Source organism: Hyla sarda, chromosome 9 (genome assembly GCF_029499605.1).
Source record: "Hyla sarda isolate aHylSar1 chromosome 9, aHylSar1.hap1, whole genome shotgun sequence".
In the NCBI taxonomy this organism is placed as follows: Eukaryota; Metazoa; Chordata; class Amphibia; order Anura; family Hylidae; genus Hyla; species Hyla sarda.
In genome coordinates, this window is record NC_079197.1 from 9,983,490 (window position 1) to 10,003,247 (window position 19,758).

Below are 19,758 nucleotides of genomic sequence, written 5' to 3' on the forward strand. Positions count from 1 at the left end.
GTCATCAGAGGTGATAAATCTGCATGATGATGTCATCAGAGGTGATAAATCTGCATGATGATGTCATCAGAGGTGATAAATCTGCATAATGATGTCATCAGAGGTGATAAATCTGCATAATGATGTCATCAGAGGTGATAAATCTGCATGATGATGTCATCAGAGGTGATAAACCTGCATGATGATGTCATCAGAGGGGATTACAAAGCTGCACGATGTCATCAGAGGGGATTACAAAGCTGCATGGTGATGTCATCAGAGGGGATTACAAAGCTGCATGATGATGTCATCAGAGGTGATTACAAACCTGCATGATGATGTCATCAGAGGTGATAAATCTGCATAATGATGTCATCAGAGGTGATAAATCTGCATGATGATGTCATCAGAGGTGATAAATCTGCATGATGATGTCATCAGAGGTGATAAATCTGCATGATGATGTCATCAGAGGTGATAAACCTGCATGATGATGTCATCAGAGGGGATTACAAAGCTGCACGATGTCATCAGAGGGGATTACAAAGCTGCATGATGATGTCATCAGAGGGGATTACAAAGCTGCACGATGATGTCATCAGAGGTGATTACAATGATGTCATCAGAGGGAGTTACTAGCAGGAAGCAGCCATGTTTTTTCTCCTCGCCGCCTTTATCGGCGCCCACTGCCCATCTATAAACTTTTTCTTTTACATTTTTTTTCCTCCCCAGAGAAGACCTCTTCGGAATTATATGCGATCTCCGAAACAGCCAAAGAGCAAGACTAAGACCAGCGCTAAAAGTCAGAAGTCGTCTCTTCCTGTGGAGAAGAAGGAGAAGTGTCCTGAGGAGAAGGTCGATCCCAAAAAGAAGCTGCAGAATGGGAAGGAGCCGGAGTCATCGCGAGTCATGTAAGTTAAAGCTGACACGTCGTGGAGGGCGACATAGTGTGCACAGGAGGCAACTACGGGTTACCATAGAGTTCCCCAACCTGTCCTCCTCAATCTGTTGCAATGTGCATGATGGGAGTTGTAGTTCTGCAGCATCCGGAGAGCCACAGGTTGGGTAAGACGTGTATGCCATGTATAGGGCAGTGGGCATCATAAGCCGGTCCCTCTACATGCATGCCGAGGATACTTACCAGTCTATGGCTTGCTGGGACTTGTAGTATGTGGTGAGGGGGCTTGTAGTATGGCTAGACTGAGGGGGCTGGGGATCCTGTTCTGCCATGTCCCTTATCCCCAAACTAAGTTTATAACGTAGAGCAGACTTCATGCACAGACCTGTGTGTCGCCATGGTTACAGACTACGTAGTCAGAGCTTGCAGTTACAGAAGATGATCTGACTTCCACAAAGTTGCGGTATAAAAACATGGCCACTTTATTTCAAGAACAGCGCCCACAGATTTTCACAGGTTGTTTGTGGTATTGCAACTTGGACCCCCATTTCATTCAGTGGAGCCATGCTGCAATACCAGACACCACCCATGGACTGGTGTGGCGCTGTTTCTAGAAGAGAGCAGCCATGTCTCTAGTAGACCAGTTTTTTCCAACCAGGGTACTTCCAGCTGTTGCAAAGCTACGACTCCCAGCATGTCCGGACAGCCTTTGGCTGTCCGGGCATGCTGGGAGTTGTAGTTTTGCAACAGCTGGAGGCACACTGGTTGGGATATGCTGTAATAGACTAAGGCTGGGTTCACACAGCATTGTTACCTGGGGTTTGTTGTGACACTTGGATATTATCATGAAAATAAGTGATATGGCTAAATCCTTTATTCAGTTTCTCTTCTACAGCCATTATGACTCCCATGACTGTCAGCATAGTTACCATTTAAAGGGGTACTCCGGTGGAAAACATTATTTTTTTTTTTTTTAATCAACTGGTGCCAGAAAGTCAAGCAGACTTGTAAATCACTTCTATTAAAAAAAAATCTTTACCCTTCCAGTACTTATCAGCAGCTGTATGCTACAGAGGAAATTCTTTTCTTTTTGAATTTCTTTTTTGTCTTGTCCACAGTGCTCTCTGCTGACACCTCTGTCCGTGTCAGGAACTGTCCAGAGCAGCATAGGTTTGCAGTGGGGATTTTTTCCAAGTCTGGACAGTTCCTGAGAGGTGTCAGCAGAGAGCACTGTGGTCAAGACAAAAAAGAAATTCAAAAAGAAAAGAATTTCCTCTGTAGTATTCAGCAGCTAATAAGTACTGGAAGGGTAAAGATTTTTTAATAGAAGTTATTTGCAAATCTGTTTAACTTTCTGGCACCAGTTGATTTAAAAAAAATAAAAATAAATGTTTTCCTCCGGAGTACCCCTTTTAAGGATTTAGAAAAGCTGGGTGACATTCATGTAATGAAGCCTCTCCCTGTGACATCATAGACCAGTGTTTTCCAACCAGCATGCCTCCAGCTGTTGCAAAACTACAACTCCCATAACTGGTATAACTGGGAGTTGTAGTTTTGCAAAAGCTGAAGGCACCCTGGTTGGTAAACTCTGTAGTAGACTATATAGAGTGGTGGTATACAGAGGTATGGTATATAGAATTATTGGTTAGTTGGTACTTTCCTGTATATTAACCCCATCCTCTTGTTTTCCAGGTGCTGTAGCGGCTGTAACTCTTGGTTTACCGGAGTGGAGTTTGGTAAATCCAAGCAGACGGTGTGGTACTGTGCGGACTGCAGATGTGAGAACCTAATACCTGTTATTATGGCGGCCATACTTAGTACCCCCCCCCCCTTCTGTACACATTATATTTTGGTTCTGACCTTTATCTGAATATTTTCTTTCCTCGCAGCCTCCAGACGGGCCTACAACAAGCAGCAGAAGCTCCTAAAGGTGAGAGTCCTCCTGTATATAACAGCGTGACGTGTCCTCCTGTATATAACAGCGTGACGTGTCCTCCTGTATATAACAGTGTGACGTGTCCTCCTGTATATAACAGTGTGACGTGTCCTCCTGTATATAACAGTGTGACGTGTCCTCCTGTATAGAACAGTGTGACGTGTCCTCCTGTATATAACAGTGTGACGTGTCCTCCTGTATAGAACAGTGTGACGTGTCCTCCTGTATAGAACAGTGTGACGTGTCCTCCTGTATAGAACAGTGTGACGTGTCCTCCTGTATAGAACAACGTGACGTGTCCTCCTGTATAGAACAACGTGACGTGTCCTCCTGTATAGAACAGTGTGACGTGTCCTGTATAGAACAGTGTGACGTGTCCTCCTGTATAGAACAGCGTGACGTGTCCTCCTGTATAGAACAGCGTGACGTGTCCTCCTGTATAGAACAGCGTGACGTGTCCTCCTGTATAGAACAGCGTGACGTGTCCTCCTGTATAGAACAGCGTGACGTGTCCTCCTGTATAGAACAGCGTGACGTGTCCTCCTGTATATAACAGCGTGACGTGTCCTCCTGTATAGAACAGTGTGACGTGTCCTCCTGTATATAACAGTGTGACGTGTCCTCCTGTATATAACAGTGTGACGTGTCCTCCTGTATAGAACAGTGTGACGTGTCCTCCTGTATAGAACAACGTGACGTGTCCTCCTGTATAGAACAACGTGACGTGTCCTCCTGTATAGAACAACGTGACGTGTCCTCCTGTATAGAACAACGTGACGTGTCCTCCTGTATAGAACAGCGTGACGTGTCCTCCTGTATAGAACAGCGTGACGTGTCCTCCTGTATAGAACAGCGTGACGTGTCCTCCTGTATAGAACAGCGTGACGTGTCCTCCTGTATATAACAGTGTGACGTGTCCTCCTGTATAGAACAACGTGACGTGTCCTCCTGTATAGAACAACGTGACGTGTCCTCCTGTATAGAACAACGTGACGTGTCCTCCTGTATAGAACAACGTGACGTGTCCTCCTGTATAGAACAACGTGACGTGTCCTCCTGTATAGAACAACGTGACGTGTCCTCCTGTATAGAACAACGTGACGTGTCCTGTATATAACAGCGCGACGTGTCCTCCTGTATATAACAGCGCGACGTGTCCTCCTGTATATAACAGCGTGACGTGTCCTCCTGTATATAGCAATGTGACGTGTCCTCCTGTATATAGCAATGTGACGTGTCCTCCTGTATGTAGCAATGTGACGTCTCCTTATTTACAGATTAGGGGCTGCGGGTCGTGCACCGCCTGCCGGCTAACGGAGAACTGCGGACATTGTTCTGTGTGTCTCCTCCGAACTCAGAACCCAGAATTTGGAAGCTCCTGGAAGTGTGTGAGAAGACGCTGCCTGCAGGTTATCAGAAAGGTCTGAGATATCAATATCAGGAGCTGTAACCATAGATGGGGGAGGAATCAATATCAGGAGCTGTAACCATAGATGGGGGAGGAATCAATATCAGGAGCTGTAACCATAGATGGGGGAGGAATCAATATCAGGAGCTGTAACCATAGATGGGGGGGGGAGGAATCAATATCAGGGGCTGCAACCATAGATGGGGGAGGAATCAATATCAGGGGCTGTAACCATAGATGGGGGAGGAATCAATATCAGGGGCTGTAACCATAGATGGGGGAGGAATCAATATCAGGGACTGTAACCATAGATGGGGGGAGGAATCAATATCAGGAGCTGTAACCATAGATGGGGGGAGGAATCAATACCAGGAGCTGTAACCATAGATGGGGGGGGGGAGGAATCAATATCAGGGACTGTGACCATAGATGGGGGGGGGAGGAATTAATACCAGGGGCTGTAACCATAGATGGGGGAGGAATCAATATCAGGAGCTGTAACCATAGTTGGGGGAGGAATCAATATCAGGGGCTGTAACCATAGATGGGGGGAGGAATCAATATCAGGGGCTGTAACCATAGATGGGGGGAGGAATCAATATCAGGGGCTGTAACCATAGATGGGGGGAGGAATCTATATCAGGGGCTGTAACCATAGATGGGGGGAGGAATCAATATCAGGGGCTGTAACCATAGATGGGGGGAGGAATCAATATCAGGGGCTGTAACCATAGATGGGGGGAGGAATCAATATCAGGGGCTGTAACCATAGATGGGGGGGGGGAGGAATCTATATCAGGGGCTGTAACCATAGATGGGGGAGGAATCAATATCAGGAGCTGTTACCATAGATGGGGGGAGGAATCAATATCAGGGGCTGTAACCATAGATGGGGGGAGGAATCAATATCAGGGGCTGTAACCATAGATGGGGGGAGGAATCAATATCAGGGGCTGTAACCATAGATGGGGGGAGGAATCAATATCAGGGGCTGTAACCATAGATGGGGGGAGGAATCAATATCAGGAGCTGTAACCATAGATGGGGGGAGGAATCAATATCAGGGACTGTAACCATAGATGGGGGGGGGGGGTCAATATCAGGGACTGTAACCATAGATGGGGGGGGGGGGGGGTCAATATCAGGGGCTGTAACCATAGATGGGGGGAGGAATCAATACCAGGGACTGTAACCATAGATGGGGGGGGGAATCAATATCAGGGGCTGTAACCATAGATGGGGGGAGGAATCAATATCAGGGGCTGTAACCATAGATGGGGGGAGGAATCAATATCAGGGGCTGTAACCATAGATGGGGAAGGAATCAATATCAGGGGCTGTAACCATAGATGGGGGGAGGAATCAATATCAGGGGCTGTAACCATAGATGGGGGAGGAATCAATATCAGGGGCTGTAACCATAGATGGGGGAGGAATCAATATCAGGGGCTGTAACCATAGATGGGGGGGAGGAATCTATATCAGGGGCTGTAACCATAGATGGGGGGAGGAATCAATATCAGGGGCTGTAACCATAGATGGGGGGAGGAATCAATATCAGGGGCTGTAACCATAGATGGGGGGAGGAATCAATATCAGGGGCTGTAACCATAGATGGGGGGAGGAATCAATATCAGGGGCTGTAACCATAGATGGGGGAGGAATCAATATCAGGGGCTGTAACCATAGATGGGGAAGGAATCAATATCAGGGGCTGTAACCATAGATGGAGGGAGGAATCAATATCAGGAGCTGTTACCATAGATGGGGGAGGAATCAATATCAGGGGCTGTAACCATAGATGGAGGGAGGAATCAATATCAGGAGCTGTTACCATAGATGGGGGAGGAATCAATATCAGAGGCTGTAACCATAGATGGGGGGAGGAATCAATATCAGGGGCTGTAACCATAGATGGGGGAGGAATCAATATCAGGGGCTGTAACCATAGATGGGGGAGGAATCAATATCAGGGGCTGTAACCATAGATGGGGAAGGAATCAATATCAGGGGCTGTAACCATAGATGGAGGGAGGAATCAATATCAGGGGCTGTAACCATAGATGGGGGAGGAATCAATATCAGGGGCTGTAACCATAGATGGGGGAGGAATCAATATCAGGGGCTGTAACCATAGATGGGGGAGGAATCAATATCAGGGGCTGTAACCATAGATGGAGGGAGGAATCAATATCAGGAGCTGTTACCATAGATGGGGGAGGAATCAATATCAGGGGCTGTAACCATAGATGGGGGAGGAATCAATATCAGAGGCTGTAACCATAGATGGGGGGAGGAATCAATATCAGGGGCTGTAACCATAGATGGGGGGGGGGGGGGGATTAATCAATATCAGGGGCTGTAACCATAGATGGGGGAGGAATCAATATCAGAGGCTGTAACCATAGATGGGGGAGGAATCAATATCAGGGGCTGTAACCATAGATGGGGGGGGGGGGGAATCAATATCAGGGGCTGTAACCATAGATGGGGGAGGAATCAATATCAGGGGCTGTAACCATAGATGGGGGGGAGGAATCTATATCAGGGGCTGTAACCATAGATGGGGGGAGGAATCAATATCAGGGGCTGTAACCATAGATGGGGGGGGGGAATCAATATCAGGGGCTGTAAACATAGATGGGGGAGGAATCACTATCAGGGGCTGTAACCATAGATGGGGGGGGGAGGAATCAATATCAGGGGCTGTAACCATAGATGGGGGGGGAGGGAATCAATATCAGGGGCTGTAACCATAGATGGGGGAGGAATCAATATCAGGGGCTGTAAACATAGATGGGGGAGGAATCAATATCAGGGGCTGTAACCATAGATGGGGGGGGGGAGGAATCAATATCAGGGGCTGTAACCATAGATGGGGGGGGGAGGAATCAATATCAGGGGCTGTAAACATAGATGGGGGGAGGAATCAATATCAGGGGCTGTAACCATAGATGGGGGGGGGGAGGAATCAATATCAGGGGCTGTAACCATAGATGGGGGGGGGGGGGAGGAATCAATATCAGGGGCTGTAACCATAGATGGGGGGAGGAGGGGGGGGGGTCAGGCAGGTCCAAGTTAACCTATGGTCCTCCAGCTGTTGCAAAACTGCTTTTTCCATCATGTTCGAATTTCAGGGCTTGATGTGAGTTGTAGTTTTGCAACAGCTGGAGAGCCTCAGCTTGGGAAAAACTGCTCACAGAGCTGAGTGACTCGTTACAGTGTGTCAGCACTGGATATCCCATTGTTACTACTACAGACTGCGCCCCCTAAAGGCAGTGCTTTTTTTGTTTATAAAGGGGGGGACTTGTGGCCGCTGTCCGGGCTGCTCTAAGAAGGAAGACTGCAATACCTGCTCCGTGTGCGTCAGTAAGCGGGAGAACCCCGACCAGAAGACCAGCGACAAGTGTCTGAAACGTTGGTGTCACAATAAGGTGAGAACATCATGAGATGAAAATACAGCGTGTCACACTTTGGTTATATATGTGTCTGGGAAAACTTTTAGGGGTCCTCCAGAGGAAAAGAAAATGTTTCTAGATCAACTGGCTCCAGAAAGTGAAACAGATTTGTAAATTACTTCTATATAAAAATCCTAATCCTTCCAGTACTTACCAGCTGCTGTATGCTCCAGAGGAAGTTGTGTAGTTCTTTCCAGTCTGACCACAGTGCTCTCTGCTGCCACCTCTGTCCGTGTCAGGAATCCCCATAGCAAACCTCTCCTGCTCTGGACAGTTCCTGACATGGACAGAGGTGGCAGCAGAGAGCACTGTGTTCAGACTGGAAAATAACTACATAACTTCTTCTGGAGCATACAGCAGCTGGTAAGTACTGGAAGGATTAAGATAATTTTTTTTATATAGAAGTAATTTACAAATCTGTATAACATTCTGGGACCAGTTGATCCAGTTATTAATTAAAAACATTAACTTTTTCTCTGGAGTACCCCTTTATGACTACTGCAAGTAAATTAGGTTGACCTGCAATACCAAACATGGCTTACAGACAAGGGTGGTGCTGTTTCTGTTGTTTGTTTTCTTTTTGCTAATCCTAAAATAACGTAATACATCTTGGGCTCTCATTGTGTGTGTATGTATATATGTGTGTGTATATATATATATATATATATATATATATATATATATATATATATACACAGTGGTCCCTCAACATACGATGGTAATTCGTTCCAAACGACGTTCGAATCCATCGTATGTTGAGGGATCCGTGCAATGTAAAGTATAGGAAGCTGTACTCGCCTGTCCCCGCCGCTCCGGACCAGGTCCTCACCGCTCCCGATGCTGTCCCAGGGGCTCCCGATGCTGTCCCGCTGCGATCTTCACGATCCTCCGGTGTCTTGCGCATCTTCTGCAGGGTCCGGGCCTCGCTTTCTGGTGACGTTATTACGCTGCTGCGCCGGCGCGGCGTGCGTAGTGACGTAATAACGACGCCGGAAAGCGAGGCCCGGACCCTGGAGAAGATGCGGAAGAAGCCGGAGGATCTCGAAGTGGTCCCGGAGCAGCGGGAATAGGTAAGTGAACCTGCTGGGGCACATTACACTGCTATCCGACAGCAGCTTAAGCATTTTGCAGTTAATAGCAGTTAATGCGATGGCCCCGACATATAAAAGCATCGTATGTCGATTTTATCATATGTCGGGGCCATCATAGGTCGGGGGGTTACTGTATGTATGTATGTATGTATATGTGTGTGTATATATATATATATATCTATCTATCTATACATATATATATATACACATACACGCACACACACAATATATATATATATATATATATATATATATATATATACACATATATACACACATACAATAAATATATATATTGTAATTTTTTTTAAATTTTTTTTTTCATGCAGACGCAAAAGATCAAACCACCACCATCCAAGAAGTTGGCTAAGAAGTTGAACATTGTAAGTACCATCTGACCCTTAGTTTAGTGCTTCCCAACCAGTGTGCCTCCAGCTGTTGCAATTATACAACTCTCAGCATGCCTGGACAGCAGAATATATAGAGCAGTGTTTCCCAACCAGTGTGCCTCCAGCTGTTGCAAAACTACAACTCCCAGCATGCCCGGACAGCCTTCGGCTGTCCGGGCATGCTGGGAGTAGTAGTTTTGCAACAGCTGGAGGCACACTGGTTGGGAAACACTGCCTTAGTTGCTGCTAGTGCCCCCTATAGATAATTTACAGAATTAATGCTCCCTCTCTTGTACGGTCTGGTTCCGCAGGGAGGAAACTGTGGTCATTGTCTAGGCTGCACCACAATAGAAAACTGCGCTGTCTGCTCCCTGTGCGTTCGGAAGAAACAGAACCCCGGTCGGAAGATCAAAGGAAAGTGCATGAAACGGCGGTGTCACAATAAGGTGAGGAAATCTCAACCTGGTATACTACAACTCTCACCATGTTTACTATCACAGGCCCTATATTCAATACAACTTTTAATTGATGTAGATATACTTAGGAAGACAATAAGAAATCATAAGGGGGCGCTATCTGATCAATAATGGACCTAGATATATACAGGTGGTACAGTAGTTAGATAAAACAGCCAATACTGCCCCCTATATTAAAGTGACCCCCATACGCAAGATTCCTGTGACAAACTGTACAGTCCCTACGCGTTTCTCCTCCTTATGTGATAACTGGGGTTCATCAGGGGACAACACCATGTTTAGCCTATGTAGGCAGCGCGAGACATTCTCGTGACCCCAACCCCTCTCTGTACGTTTGACAGACGTGTATGACGGCGTGTTGGGCTTCATTGCACAGGACTGCTTTTGTGCTGCGATCGTGGGGGTCCCGATGGTTGTCATGGCAACAGAATGTCAGCTGATGGCCTCCTGTCTGCCGAGTACGGAAGCCTGTGAGGTCCGGCCGTACACTGGACCTCACAGGTGAACTGTCAGTACAGACAGTTATTCTGTGCTGCAGTATGGTATAACAGGTAGAAAGTATAAAAAATAAAAATTTAATAATAAAGTGTGAAAAAAAAAAGCCCATTTCCAATAAACCCCTGTATTGTCAGCCCCCCCCCCCCCCCCCCCAAAAAAAAAAAAAGTTACATAATAGGTATTGCCATGTTCGTGATGTTTTGTTCTATAAAATGGTTAATATATATAGAAATGGCGAGGGACGTTAAAAAAATATATAATTAAAAAAAAAAATACGAAAATTGCTGATTTTCTATCCTAAAATTTAAAGTAAAACCTCAAAAGGTGGCATTTATCACAAAAATGGTACCAATAAAAAGTACAGCTCATCTGCAAAAAATCCCAGCGGTCGGACCCCCCTCATATCCTGCAGAGAGGGGATAAGAACTTCAGTACCAGAGTTCCCTGAGACGCTCATTCACAGCGTCCATGTTTTTTATTGATATTCTTGTATTATTATTATTATTATTATTGTTTTTATTAAATATTTTTTTTTTCCCCAGAAAAAAAAAATTAAAGTGAAGTCGAGAATCGGGATGAGCCAGGTCAGTTTCGCGCAGGCGGAGCAGTGTTTACTTTACTTGAGCTCTCTTCCTGCTTCCTTCATGCTCGGTTTTCCATCGCCTTCCAGTGCATGACCCCTTAAAGGGGTACTCCAGTGGAAAACATCTTTTTTTAAATCAACTGGTGCCAGAAAGTTAAACAGATTTGTAAATGACTTCTATTTAAAATCTTAATCCTTCCAGTACTTATCAGCTGATGTATGCTCCACAGGAAGTTCTTTTCTTCTTTTTCTTTCCTTTCTATCGGACCACAGTGCTCTCACAGTGCTCTCTGCTGACACCTCTGTTGATTTTAGGAACTGTCCAGAGCAGGAGAGGTTTGCTATGGGGATTTGCTCCTACTCTGGACAGTACCTGACATGGACTGAGGTGTCAGCAGAGAGCACTGTGTTCGTGATGTCAGCAGAGAGCACTGGTCAGACTGGAAAGGAATTCAAAAAGAAAAGAACTTCCTGTGGATCATACAGCTTCTGATAAGTACTGGAAGGATTAGGATTTTAAAAGGGGAATTCCAGGAAAAAAACTATATATATATATATATATATATATATATATATATTCAACTGACTCCAGAAAGTTAAACAGATTTGTATCCTACCAGTACTTATTAGCTACTGAAGTTGAGTTGTTATTTCTGTCTGATAACAGTGCTCTCTGCTGACATCTCTGCTTGTCTCGGGAACTGCACAGAGTAGAAGAGGTTTGCTATGGGGATTTGCTTCTACTCTGGACAGTTCCCGAGAACTTTTTTTTTTCCTGGATAACCCCTTTAAGTAGAAATAATTTACAAATCCGTTTTAACTTTCTGGCACTAGTTGTTTTAAAAAAATGTTTTTTTCCACTGGAGTGCCCCTTTAAGCATATTCAGTCCCCCCCCCCTCCCCCGCTCTCCTATACATCTCTCTGCATGCCTCTCCGCGGGGGTCACTAACACCCCCCCCATTCTCCTCCCTTTGCAGCTTCCGCTTGGGGGTCCACCTTATATCCTTCTTCTCTCTTTTCTGCTTACACTTCTTCATGTTAAAACACAAACTGGCTGAGGCCGAGCACCTGATCTTCTCTTCCTTGTGCCCCCCTTCCCCCTCCCCCCTATATTTCACAGCATTTGGCAGGCCGCCGCAAGAACCGAAAATGTGGGGAGTGCGAGGCCTGCCGAAAGAACTTGGACTGTGGCGAATGTGACTTCTGCCAAGACAAGCCCAAATTCGGTGGCCGCAACCTAAAGCGGCAGAAGTGTCGCTGGCGGCAGTGCCTGCGTTTTGCCGTGGTGGGTTAATTACATCGTCTGGATTGGGGGGGGGAGGGGTAGGGGGGGCCTCTCCAGCTTTTATGACTAACCCTGAGCTTGTATAGTAAATTCTTTCCTAAGTTTTGACTAATTTTTGGCCGCCTCCCCCCCACCCTTGCTTCTCCTGATTGGTGGGAGATCTGAACCAATGTTACTCTAGTCCAGAGGGTCTCCAAACTGTGGATCTCCAGCTGTTGCAAAACTACAACTCCCAGCATGCCCAGACAACCGAAGTCACTTTAGTCAAGTAGTGGTCTCCAAACTGTGGACCTCCAGATGTTGCACAACCACAACTCCCAGCATGCCCAGACAACCGAAGTCACTTTAGTCAAGTAGTGGTCTCCAAACTGTGGACCTCCAGATGTTGCACAACCACAACTCCCAGCATGCCCAGACAACCGAAGTCACTTTAGTCCAGGGGTCTCCAAACTGTGGATCTCCAGCTGTTGCAAAACAGCCATTGACTGTCACGGCATGCTGGGAGTTGTAGTTTTGCAACATCTTGCTGAGTTTGGTGGCCACAGCAGCAGTATTTCCCGATCAATGTGCCCCGGCATGCTGGGAGTCGGTGTTGCAACAGCTGGAGGTGCATTGTTTGGGGAACACTGTCATAGAGGATTGCCTGTACCTAGGACTAGGTCAATATGGCTGTTCAAAAACATTTCCATTCACTGACAGTAAGCAGAGATCTTGAATACGGTGAAGAATGGAAACAAACAGCTGCATCATTTTACGATTAAGCCAGTGTTTCCCAACCAGGGTGCCTCCAGCTGTTGCAAAACTACAACTCCCGGCATGCCCGGACAGCCAACGGCTGTCCGAGCATGCTGGGAGTTGTAGTTTTGCAACAGCTGGAGGCACCCTGGTTGGGAAACACTGATTCAGGTAATTGCCCAAGTAGCCATTCCTTTGCCGGTGAAGCCATTTACGTGACGGCTTTATCTGCAGGGTTAGGTCTATTATAGCTTACACATGGCCGACCATTTCACGCTGGTTTCATTTGTTTTTGTGATTTTATTTGATTTTTTTGTCCTTTTTTTTGTGTTTTTTTGCGAGCTGTGGTTGCGGTACCCTGTTTGAGTAAGAGCTGCGTGTGTGGGAAGGATCGGGCGGTACCTTTTAAAGCCAAACGCCCTTTGCCCCCCCCCCCCGTCTTGACTCGCACTTACGATGGTTTATTTCTTAGGAGAAAAATATCCCGCTGTATCTGAAATCTTCCAATCACCCGATAATAATGGAGCGGATAAAGAAGGCGGAGGAGGAAGAGGCCACAGACAGCATCGTGGTCGAGGTTAGTATGGCGGCCGGCTGGTCTAAGGGGTATCTTTAGTTCTGACGCCATTAAAGTGGACCTCTACAGCACTGGTCTCCTCCAAACTGGGGACCGCTAGATATTGAAAAACTACAACTCCCAGCATGCCCGGACAGCCAGAGTCACTCTAGTCCAGTGGTTATGGGGAGTTGTAGTTTTGCACTGCAACCACAGCTCGCCACGCCCCCTCCTATAGACTTGCTTTGAGGGGGGGGCGTGGCCATGACATCACGACCCCCGTCGCCCGCTCCAAGCGTTCTGAACAAAATGTTCCCAACGCTGGGGCAGCGGAGTACAAGGTTACAAGGTGAGGAAGAAAAAAGGAAAAGACAAAAGAAAAGAAAAAATGGTTACATCCTCAAGGGGTTAATGCATCTAAAGTATATTAAATAAAAAATGGTGCATTTTGGTGGTGACTTTATTTTTATTTTGTATTTTTCTTCCCACTTCTACAGATTGAAGAGGATGAAGAGCTGCCGTTGCCACCCAAGATACCCGTGATACGGCTGGCGTTGAAGAATGGTGGTTACCCTTCTGCAGATGTAAGAACTCCTCGTCCTCATCCTGTAAGAACGTTTTAGGGATTCCATTGGTTATGTGTCCCGTGTTTTCTCATAAATAGAATGCATAGAGCAGTGTTTCCTAACCAGTGTGCCAAAACTACAATTCCTAGCATGCCCGGACAGCCTTCGGCATGCTGGCAGTTGTAGTTTTGCAGCAGCTGGAGGCACCCTGGTTGGGGAAAACACTGATCTAGGTAATTGCTCAAGTAGCCATTCCTTGTGTTTGCTGGTAAAACGATTCAGACATGACTGGTAGGCAGACAATGTAATAGAGCAGCAGGAAATGCTAGAAGAATGATTGAGTGTATAGCAAGAGGTATTAGCAGTAGAGGGAAGTGCTCATGGGTGTATAGCAAGAGGTATTAGCAGTAGAGGGAAGTGCTCATGGGTGTATAGGAAGAGGTATTAGCAGTAGAGGGAAGTGCTCATGGGTGTATAGGAAGAGGTATTAGCAGTAGAGGGAAGTGCTCATGGGTGTATAGGAAGAGGTATTAGAAGTAGAGGGAAGTGCTCATGGGTGTATAGGAAGAGGTATTAGCAGTAGGAGGAAGTGCTCATGGGTGTATAGTAAGAGATATTAGCAGTAGAGAGGGAATTGCTCATGGGTGTATAGGGAGAGGTATTAGTAGAGGGAAGTGCTCATGGGTGTATAGGAAGAGGTGTTAGCAGTAAAGAGGGAATTGCTCATGGATGTATAGGCAGAGGTATTAGCAGTAGAGTAAAGTGATCATGGGTGTATAGGGAGCGGTATAAACAGTAGAGGGAATTGCTCATGGGTGTATAGGGAGAGGTGTTAGCAGTAGAAAGGGAAGTGCTCATGGGTGTATAGGGAGAGGTATTAGCAGTAGAGGGAAGTGCTTATGAGGGTATAGGGAGACGTATAAGCAGTAGAATGGGTGTATAGGGAGAGGTATAAGCAGTAGAAGGGGTGTATAGGGGGGAGGTATTAGCAGTAGAGAGGGCATGCTGGGAGTTGTAGTTTTGCAACATCTGGAGGCACACTGGGAAACACTGGCATAGAGGACTATTGACAAATACTATAGATCAGCATGCCCATGCTACCCATTGAATGTTACAGGGTACACGTGGTGGCTGGGTCATAGGTGGCGTGGATACCAAGGGGAAGCAAGAGATGGAGACCACTATCATTGAGGACGATGACGACGAGCAGCCCCTGGTATGCCCCATAGTTCTCGTGTCTTGCCCTCCCCATGCAGTTGTCTCCGCACTCTCCTTACACCTCTCTCTCTTACAGGATCTCCACTGCCCGGTGAAGTCAGAAGAGTACATCACGGAGGATAATGACATAGCGATGGCGGATGAGAGTACACCGGTGGTGAGCAGTCACATCTCAATGGCCTGACTCTGAGCTGGAGATGTTTATTTCTTGGTACTCATTGGACCCCCACAGCGCGATAGTAGTGGTCCAATGAGTTAGAATGATGGCAGGAGGTCTCTTACCATTCTCCTGCCGCCTGATCGTGGCTCCTATGATATAGCCTGGTACAGCCGTGATCTCTACCATTGTACATGGCATAGAATAGTCCCCTATGGGGACCATCACGGGTATATAAAAGTCCTCCCCCAATAAAAAATAAAAATCAACCACTTTTTTCTATTTTACAAAAAAGCGTAAACATATTCAGAATTGCCCGAACTATTAAAATATAATGTTGAAGATACCACAGTGAATGGCAAAAATACCAAAGATTAAAAAAAAAGTGATTGCGCCATCTTTAAAGGGGTACTCCGCTGCTCATCGTTTGGAACAAATAGTTTTGAAAGCTGGAGCCGACGTCGGGAGATGGAGACGCCATAGCCCCACCCCCTCATGAAGTCACGCCCCCTCCCATAGACTTTCATTGAGGGGGCGGGGCTATGACTTCACGGCTGTCGGCGCCGGTTCCAGCGTTCGGAACAGTTTATTAGAAATGCTGAGCAGCGGAGTACCCCTTTAAAGACGGCGCAATCAATATTTTTTTAATCTTTGGCCATTTTTGCCATTCACTGTGGTATCTTCAACATTACATTTTAATAGTTCGGGCAATTCTGAATATGGGCGATTTTTTTTTTTTTTTTTTTTGGGGGGGGGGGGGGGAGGACTTTTATATACCCCTAATAAACTTAAAGCGGAGTACCCCTTTAAGTTTATATGACCCCCCCGTCCCCCCTTTTCCCATTTTTCAAATAAAATAATGTAAATAAAAATAAACATATTTGGCATCACTACTCGTGGTAATGTCCAAACTATATAACATTAAGAGAACTGCACGGTGAATGGCATAAACGTAAAAAATATATATATATCAGAATTCCCGATTTTTGGGCACTTCATATATGAGAAAATAAATTTATAAAAAGTGATCAAAAAGTCCCATCAAAACAAAGATGGTATTGATAAAAACTACAGATCACGGCGCAAAAAATGACCCCGTATACCCGAGCCCTCATACCGCCCTGTATACCCGAGCCCTCATACCGCCCTGTATACCCGAGCCCTCATACCGCCCTATATACCCGAGCCCTCATACCGCCCTGTATACCCGAGCCCTCATATAGCCCTGTATACCCGAGCTCACATACCACCCTGTATACCCGAGCCCTCATACCGCCCTATATACCCGAGCCCTCATACCACCCTGTATACCCGAGCCCTCATACCGCCCTATATACCCGAGCCCTCATATAGCCCTGTATACCCGAGCTCACATACCACCCTGTATACCCGAGCCCTCATACCGCCCTATATACCCGAGCCCTCATACCACCCTGTATACCCGAGCCCTCATACCACCCTGTATACCCGAGCCCTCATACCGCCCTATATACCCGAGCCCTCATACCACCCTGTATACCCGAGCCCTCATACCGCCCTATATACCCGAGCCCTCATATAGCCCTGTATACCCGAGCCCTCATATAGCCCTGTATACCCGAGCCCTCATACCGCCCTGTATACCCGAGCCCTCATACCACCCCGTATACCCGAGCCCTCATACCGCCCTGTATACCCGAGCCCTCATACAGCCCCGTATACCCGAGCCCTCATATAGCCCCGTATACCCGAGCCCTCATACCGCCCTGTATACCCGAGCCCTCATACCGCCCTGTATACCCGAGCCCTCATACCGCCCCGTATACCCGAGCCCTCATACCGCCCTGTATACCCGAGCCCTCATACCGCCCTGTATACCCGAGCCCTCATACCGCCCTGTATACCCGAGCCCTCATACCGCCCTGTATACCCCAGCCCTCATACTGCCCTGTATACCCGAACCCTCATACCGCCCTGTATACCCAAGCCCTCATATAGCCCCGTATACCCGAGCCCTCATATAGAACCGTATACCCGAGCCCTCATATAGAACCGTATACCCGAGCCCTCATATAGAACCGTATACCCGAGCCCTCATATAGCCCCGTATACCCGAGCCCTCATACAGCCCTGTATACCCGAGCCCTCATATAGCCCTGTATACCCGAGCTCACATACAGCCCTGTATACCCGAGCCCTCATATAGCCCTATATACCCGAGCCCTCATACCGCCCTGTATACCCGAGCCCTCATATAGCCCTGTATACCCGAGCTCACATACCACCCTGTATACCCGAGCCCTCATACCGCCCTATATACCCGAGCCCTCATACCACCCTGTATACCCGAGCCCTCATACCGCCCTATATACCCGAGCCCTCATATAGCCCTGTATACCCGAGCCCTCATATAGCCCTGTATACCCGAGCCCTCATACCGCCCTGTATACCCGAGCCCTCATACCACCCCGTATACCCGAGCCCTCATACCGCCCTGTATACCCGAGCCCTCATACCGCCCTGTATACCCGAGCCCTCATACCGCCCTGTATACCCGAGCCCTCATATAGCCCCGTATACCCGAGCCCTCATACCGCCCTGTATACCCGAGCCCTCATACCGCCCCGTATACCCGAGCCCTCATACCGCCCTGTATACCCGAGCCCTCATACCGCCCTGTATACCCGAGCCCTCATACTGCCCTGTATACCCCAGCCCTCATACTGCCCTGTATACCCGAACCCTCATACCGCCCTGTATACCCAAGCCCTCATATAGCCCCGTATACCCGAGCCCTCATATAGAACCGTATACCCGAGCCCTCATATAGAACCGTATACCCGAGCCCTCATATAGAACCGTATACCCGAGCCCTCATATAGCCCCGTATACCCGAGCCCTCATACAGCCCTGTATACCCGAGCCCTCATATAGCCCCGTATACCCGAGCCCTCGTACCACCCCGTATACCCGAGCTCTTATATAGCCCCGCATACCCGAGCCCTCATACCGCCCTGTATACCCGAGCCCTCATACCGCCCTGTATACCCGAGCCCTCATACCGCCCTGTATACCCGAGCCCTCATACCGCCCTGTATACCCGAGCCCTCATACCGCCCCGTATACCCGAGCCCTCATATACCCCTGTATACCCGAGCCCTCATACCGCCCCGTATACCCGAGCCCTCATACCGCCCCGTATACCCGAGCCCTCATACCGCCCCGTATACCCGAGCCCTCATACCGCCCCGTATACCCGAGCCCTCATACCGCCCCGTATACCCGAGCCCTCATATACCCCTGTATACCCGAGCCCTCATATACCCCTGTATACCCGAGCCCTCATATACCCCTGTATACCCGAGCCCTCATATACCCCTGTATACCCGAGCCCTCATATACCCCTGTATACCCGAGCCCTCATATAGCCCCGTATACCCAAGCCCTCATATAGCCCCGGATACCCGAACCCTTATATAGCCCCATATACGTTTTTTTGTTTTTTTCAGTTTTACCCTCCAAAAAACAATCCCTCAAATGGTTCTGTAGGTGGAAGATTGTAAGAGTTATGGCTTTTGGGAAAAAACAAAAGTATGAAATAAAAAATGTTGATGTCCTTAAGGGGTTAACTTTCTTTCCGGTTGCTCCACAGATCATGGAGATCTTCAGTCTGGGCTCCTACAATGCCAGCACGGGTCTGGACCGGGTCCTGGAAGAATTCATGGAGGAGCTGAACGAGATTCCATTGCCGGCCCATTGGGAAGTACTGACCCCCACCGGCCCCAACCTCCACCTCGTCCAGAGGTCCAGGGCGTCCACCATGGCAGAGACAATCATCCACATACTCCCGGGACTCCACTTTAACATTGCCGTGCGGAATTACACCGTCCCCTCCTGCCACGAACTCTTCAGCAAGCACCCCAGCCGGCTCACCACGGTGGACGAGGTGGTGGAGCTCATCTGCGACCTGGAAGCCTACCGGCCCTGCGCCGGCCTGCCCAAACACGGGCCGCGCTCTCCGAACTGTCTGGTTCTGGTGTACGAGGAACGATGCCCCGAATGTTGCATAGTGCCCTGGCCCTCAGGCAATTATCACTGAAACAAAAACAGGGAGGGGGGGGGGTCCGAAGGGTGTAGGGTGGTCCGGCGCTCAGGGATGAGGAACTACTCACCAGACTTTTTAGCAGTGGAAAAGATTGGATCGTACATTGGGAAGAAAGGGACTCGTTGGAGACCTTTTTTATATATATTTTTTTTTTTTGGACAAACCTGTGTATTCCGTAGCAATTTGGTTCAGCATGGAGGATGGTTAAACATCCCCCCCCCCCCCCTTCTCTCCCGTTAAAGAAAATAGCACCTCCGTATACTGCGGCGATGTACAATTCATTCTCCTTACATATAGATGTCCAAAGAAAAAGTGGCCGAAGTGCGACGCATCCTCCGGTTGTTGGCGCGAGCTTCCTCTTTCGTTGTCCTTCGTGTTTTTTTTTTCCCTCGTAGATGTCAGGAAACCTGTACATTCACCTAAAGCAGTGGTCTCCAACC

At 47.8% G+C, this 19,758-nt stretch overlaps 1 protein-coding gene across 9 annotated transcripts in view; it reads left to right on the plus strand.

The window, feature by feature from the left end:
* LOC130291785 (methyl-CpG-binding domain protein 1-like) overlaps window positions 1–19,713 on the plus strand; it is a 32,794-nt gene extending 13,081 nt beyond the window's left edge. For 5 of the 9 annotated variants that reach the window (XM_056541050.1, XM_056541044.1, XM_056541046.1 and 2 more), the window contains 14 exons: window positions 712–890; window positions 2,570–2,655; window positions 2,767–2,807; window positions 4,091–4,234; window positions 7,521–7,655; window positions 9,100–9,153; window positions 9,471–9,605; window positions 10,676–10,717; window positions 11,838–12,002; window positions 13,210–13,314; window positions 13,791–13,901; window positions 14,977–15,075; window positions 15,154–15,234; window positions 18,866–19,713. In XM_056541050.1, the coding sequence (XP_056397025.1) occupies window positions 733–890; window positions 2,570–2,655; window positions 2,767–2,807; window positions 4,091–4,234; window positions 7,521–7,655; window positions 9,100–9,153; window positions 9,471–9,605; window positions 10,676–10,717; window positions 11,838–12,002; window positions 13,210–13,314; window positions 13,791–13,901; window positions 14,977–15,075; window positions 15,154–15,234; window positions 18,866–19,312 (1,803 nt within the window). In that variant the 5' untranslated portion in view covers window positions 712–732 and the 3' untranslated portion in view covers window positions 19,313–19,713. The remainder of the gene's footprint in view (window positions 1–711; window positions 891–2,569; window positions 2,656–2,766; window positions 2,808–4,090; window positions 4,235–7,520; window positions 7,656–9,099; window positions 9,154–9,470; window positions 9,606–10,675; window positions 10,718–11,837; window positions 12,003–13,209; window positions 13,315–13,790; window positions 13,902–14,976; window positions 15,076–15,153; window positions 15,235–18,865) is intronic. The other 4 variants (XM_056541043.1, XM_056541047.1, XM_056541048.1 and 1 more) reach the window with 4 other exon arrangements.
* The last annotated feature ends 45 nt before the right edge of the window (window positions 19,714–19,758 follow it).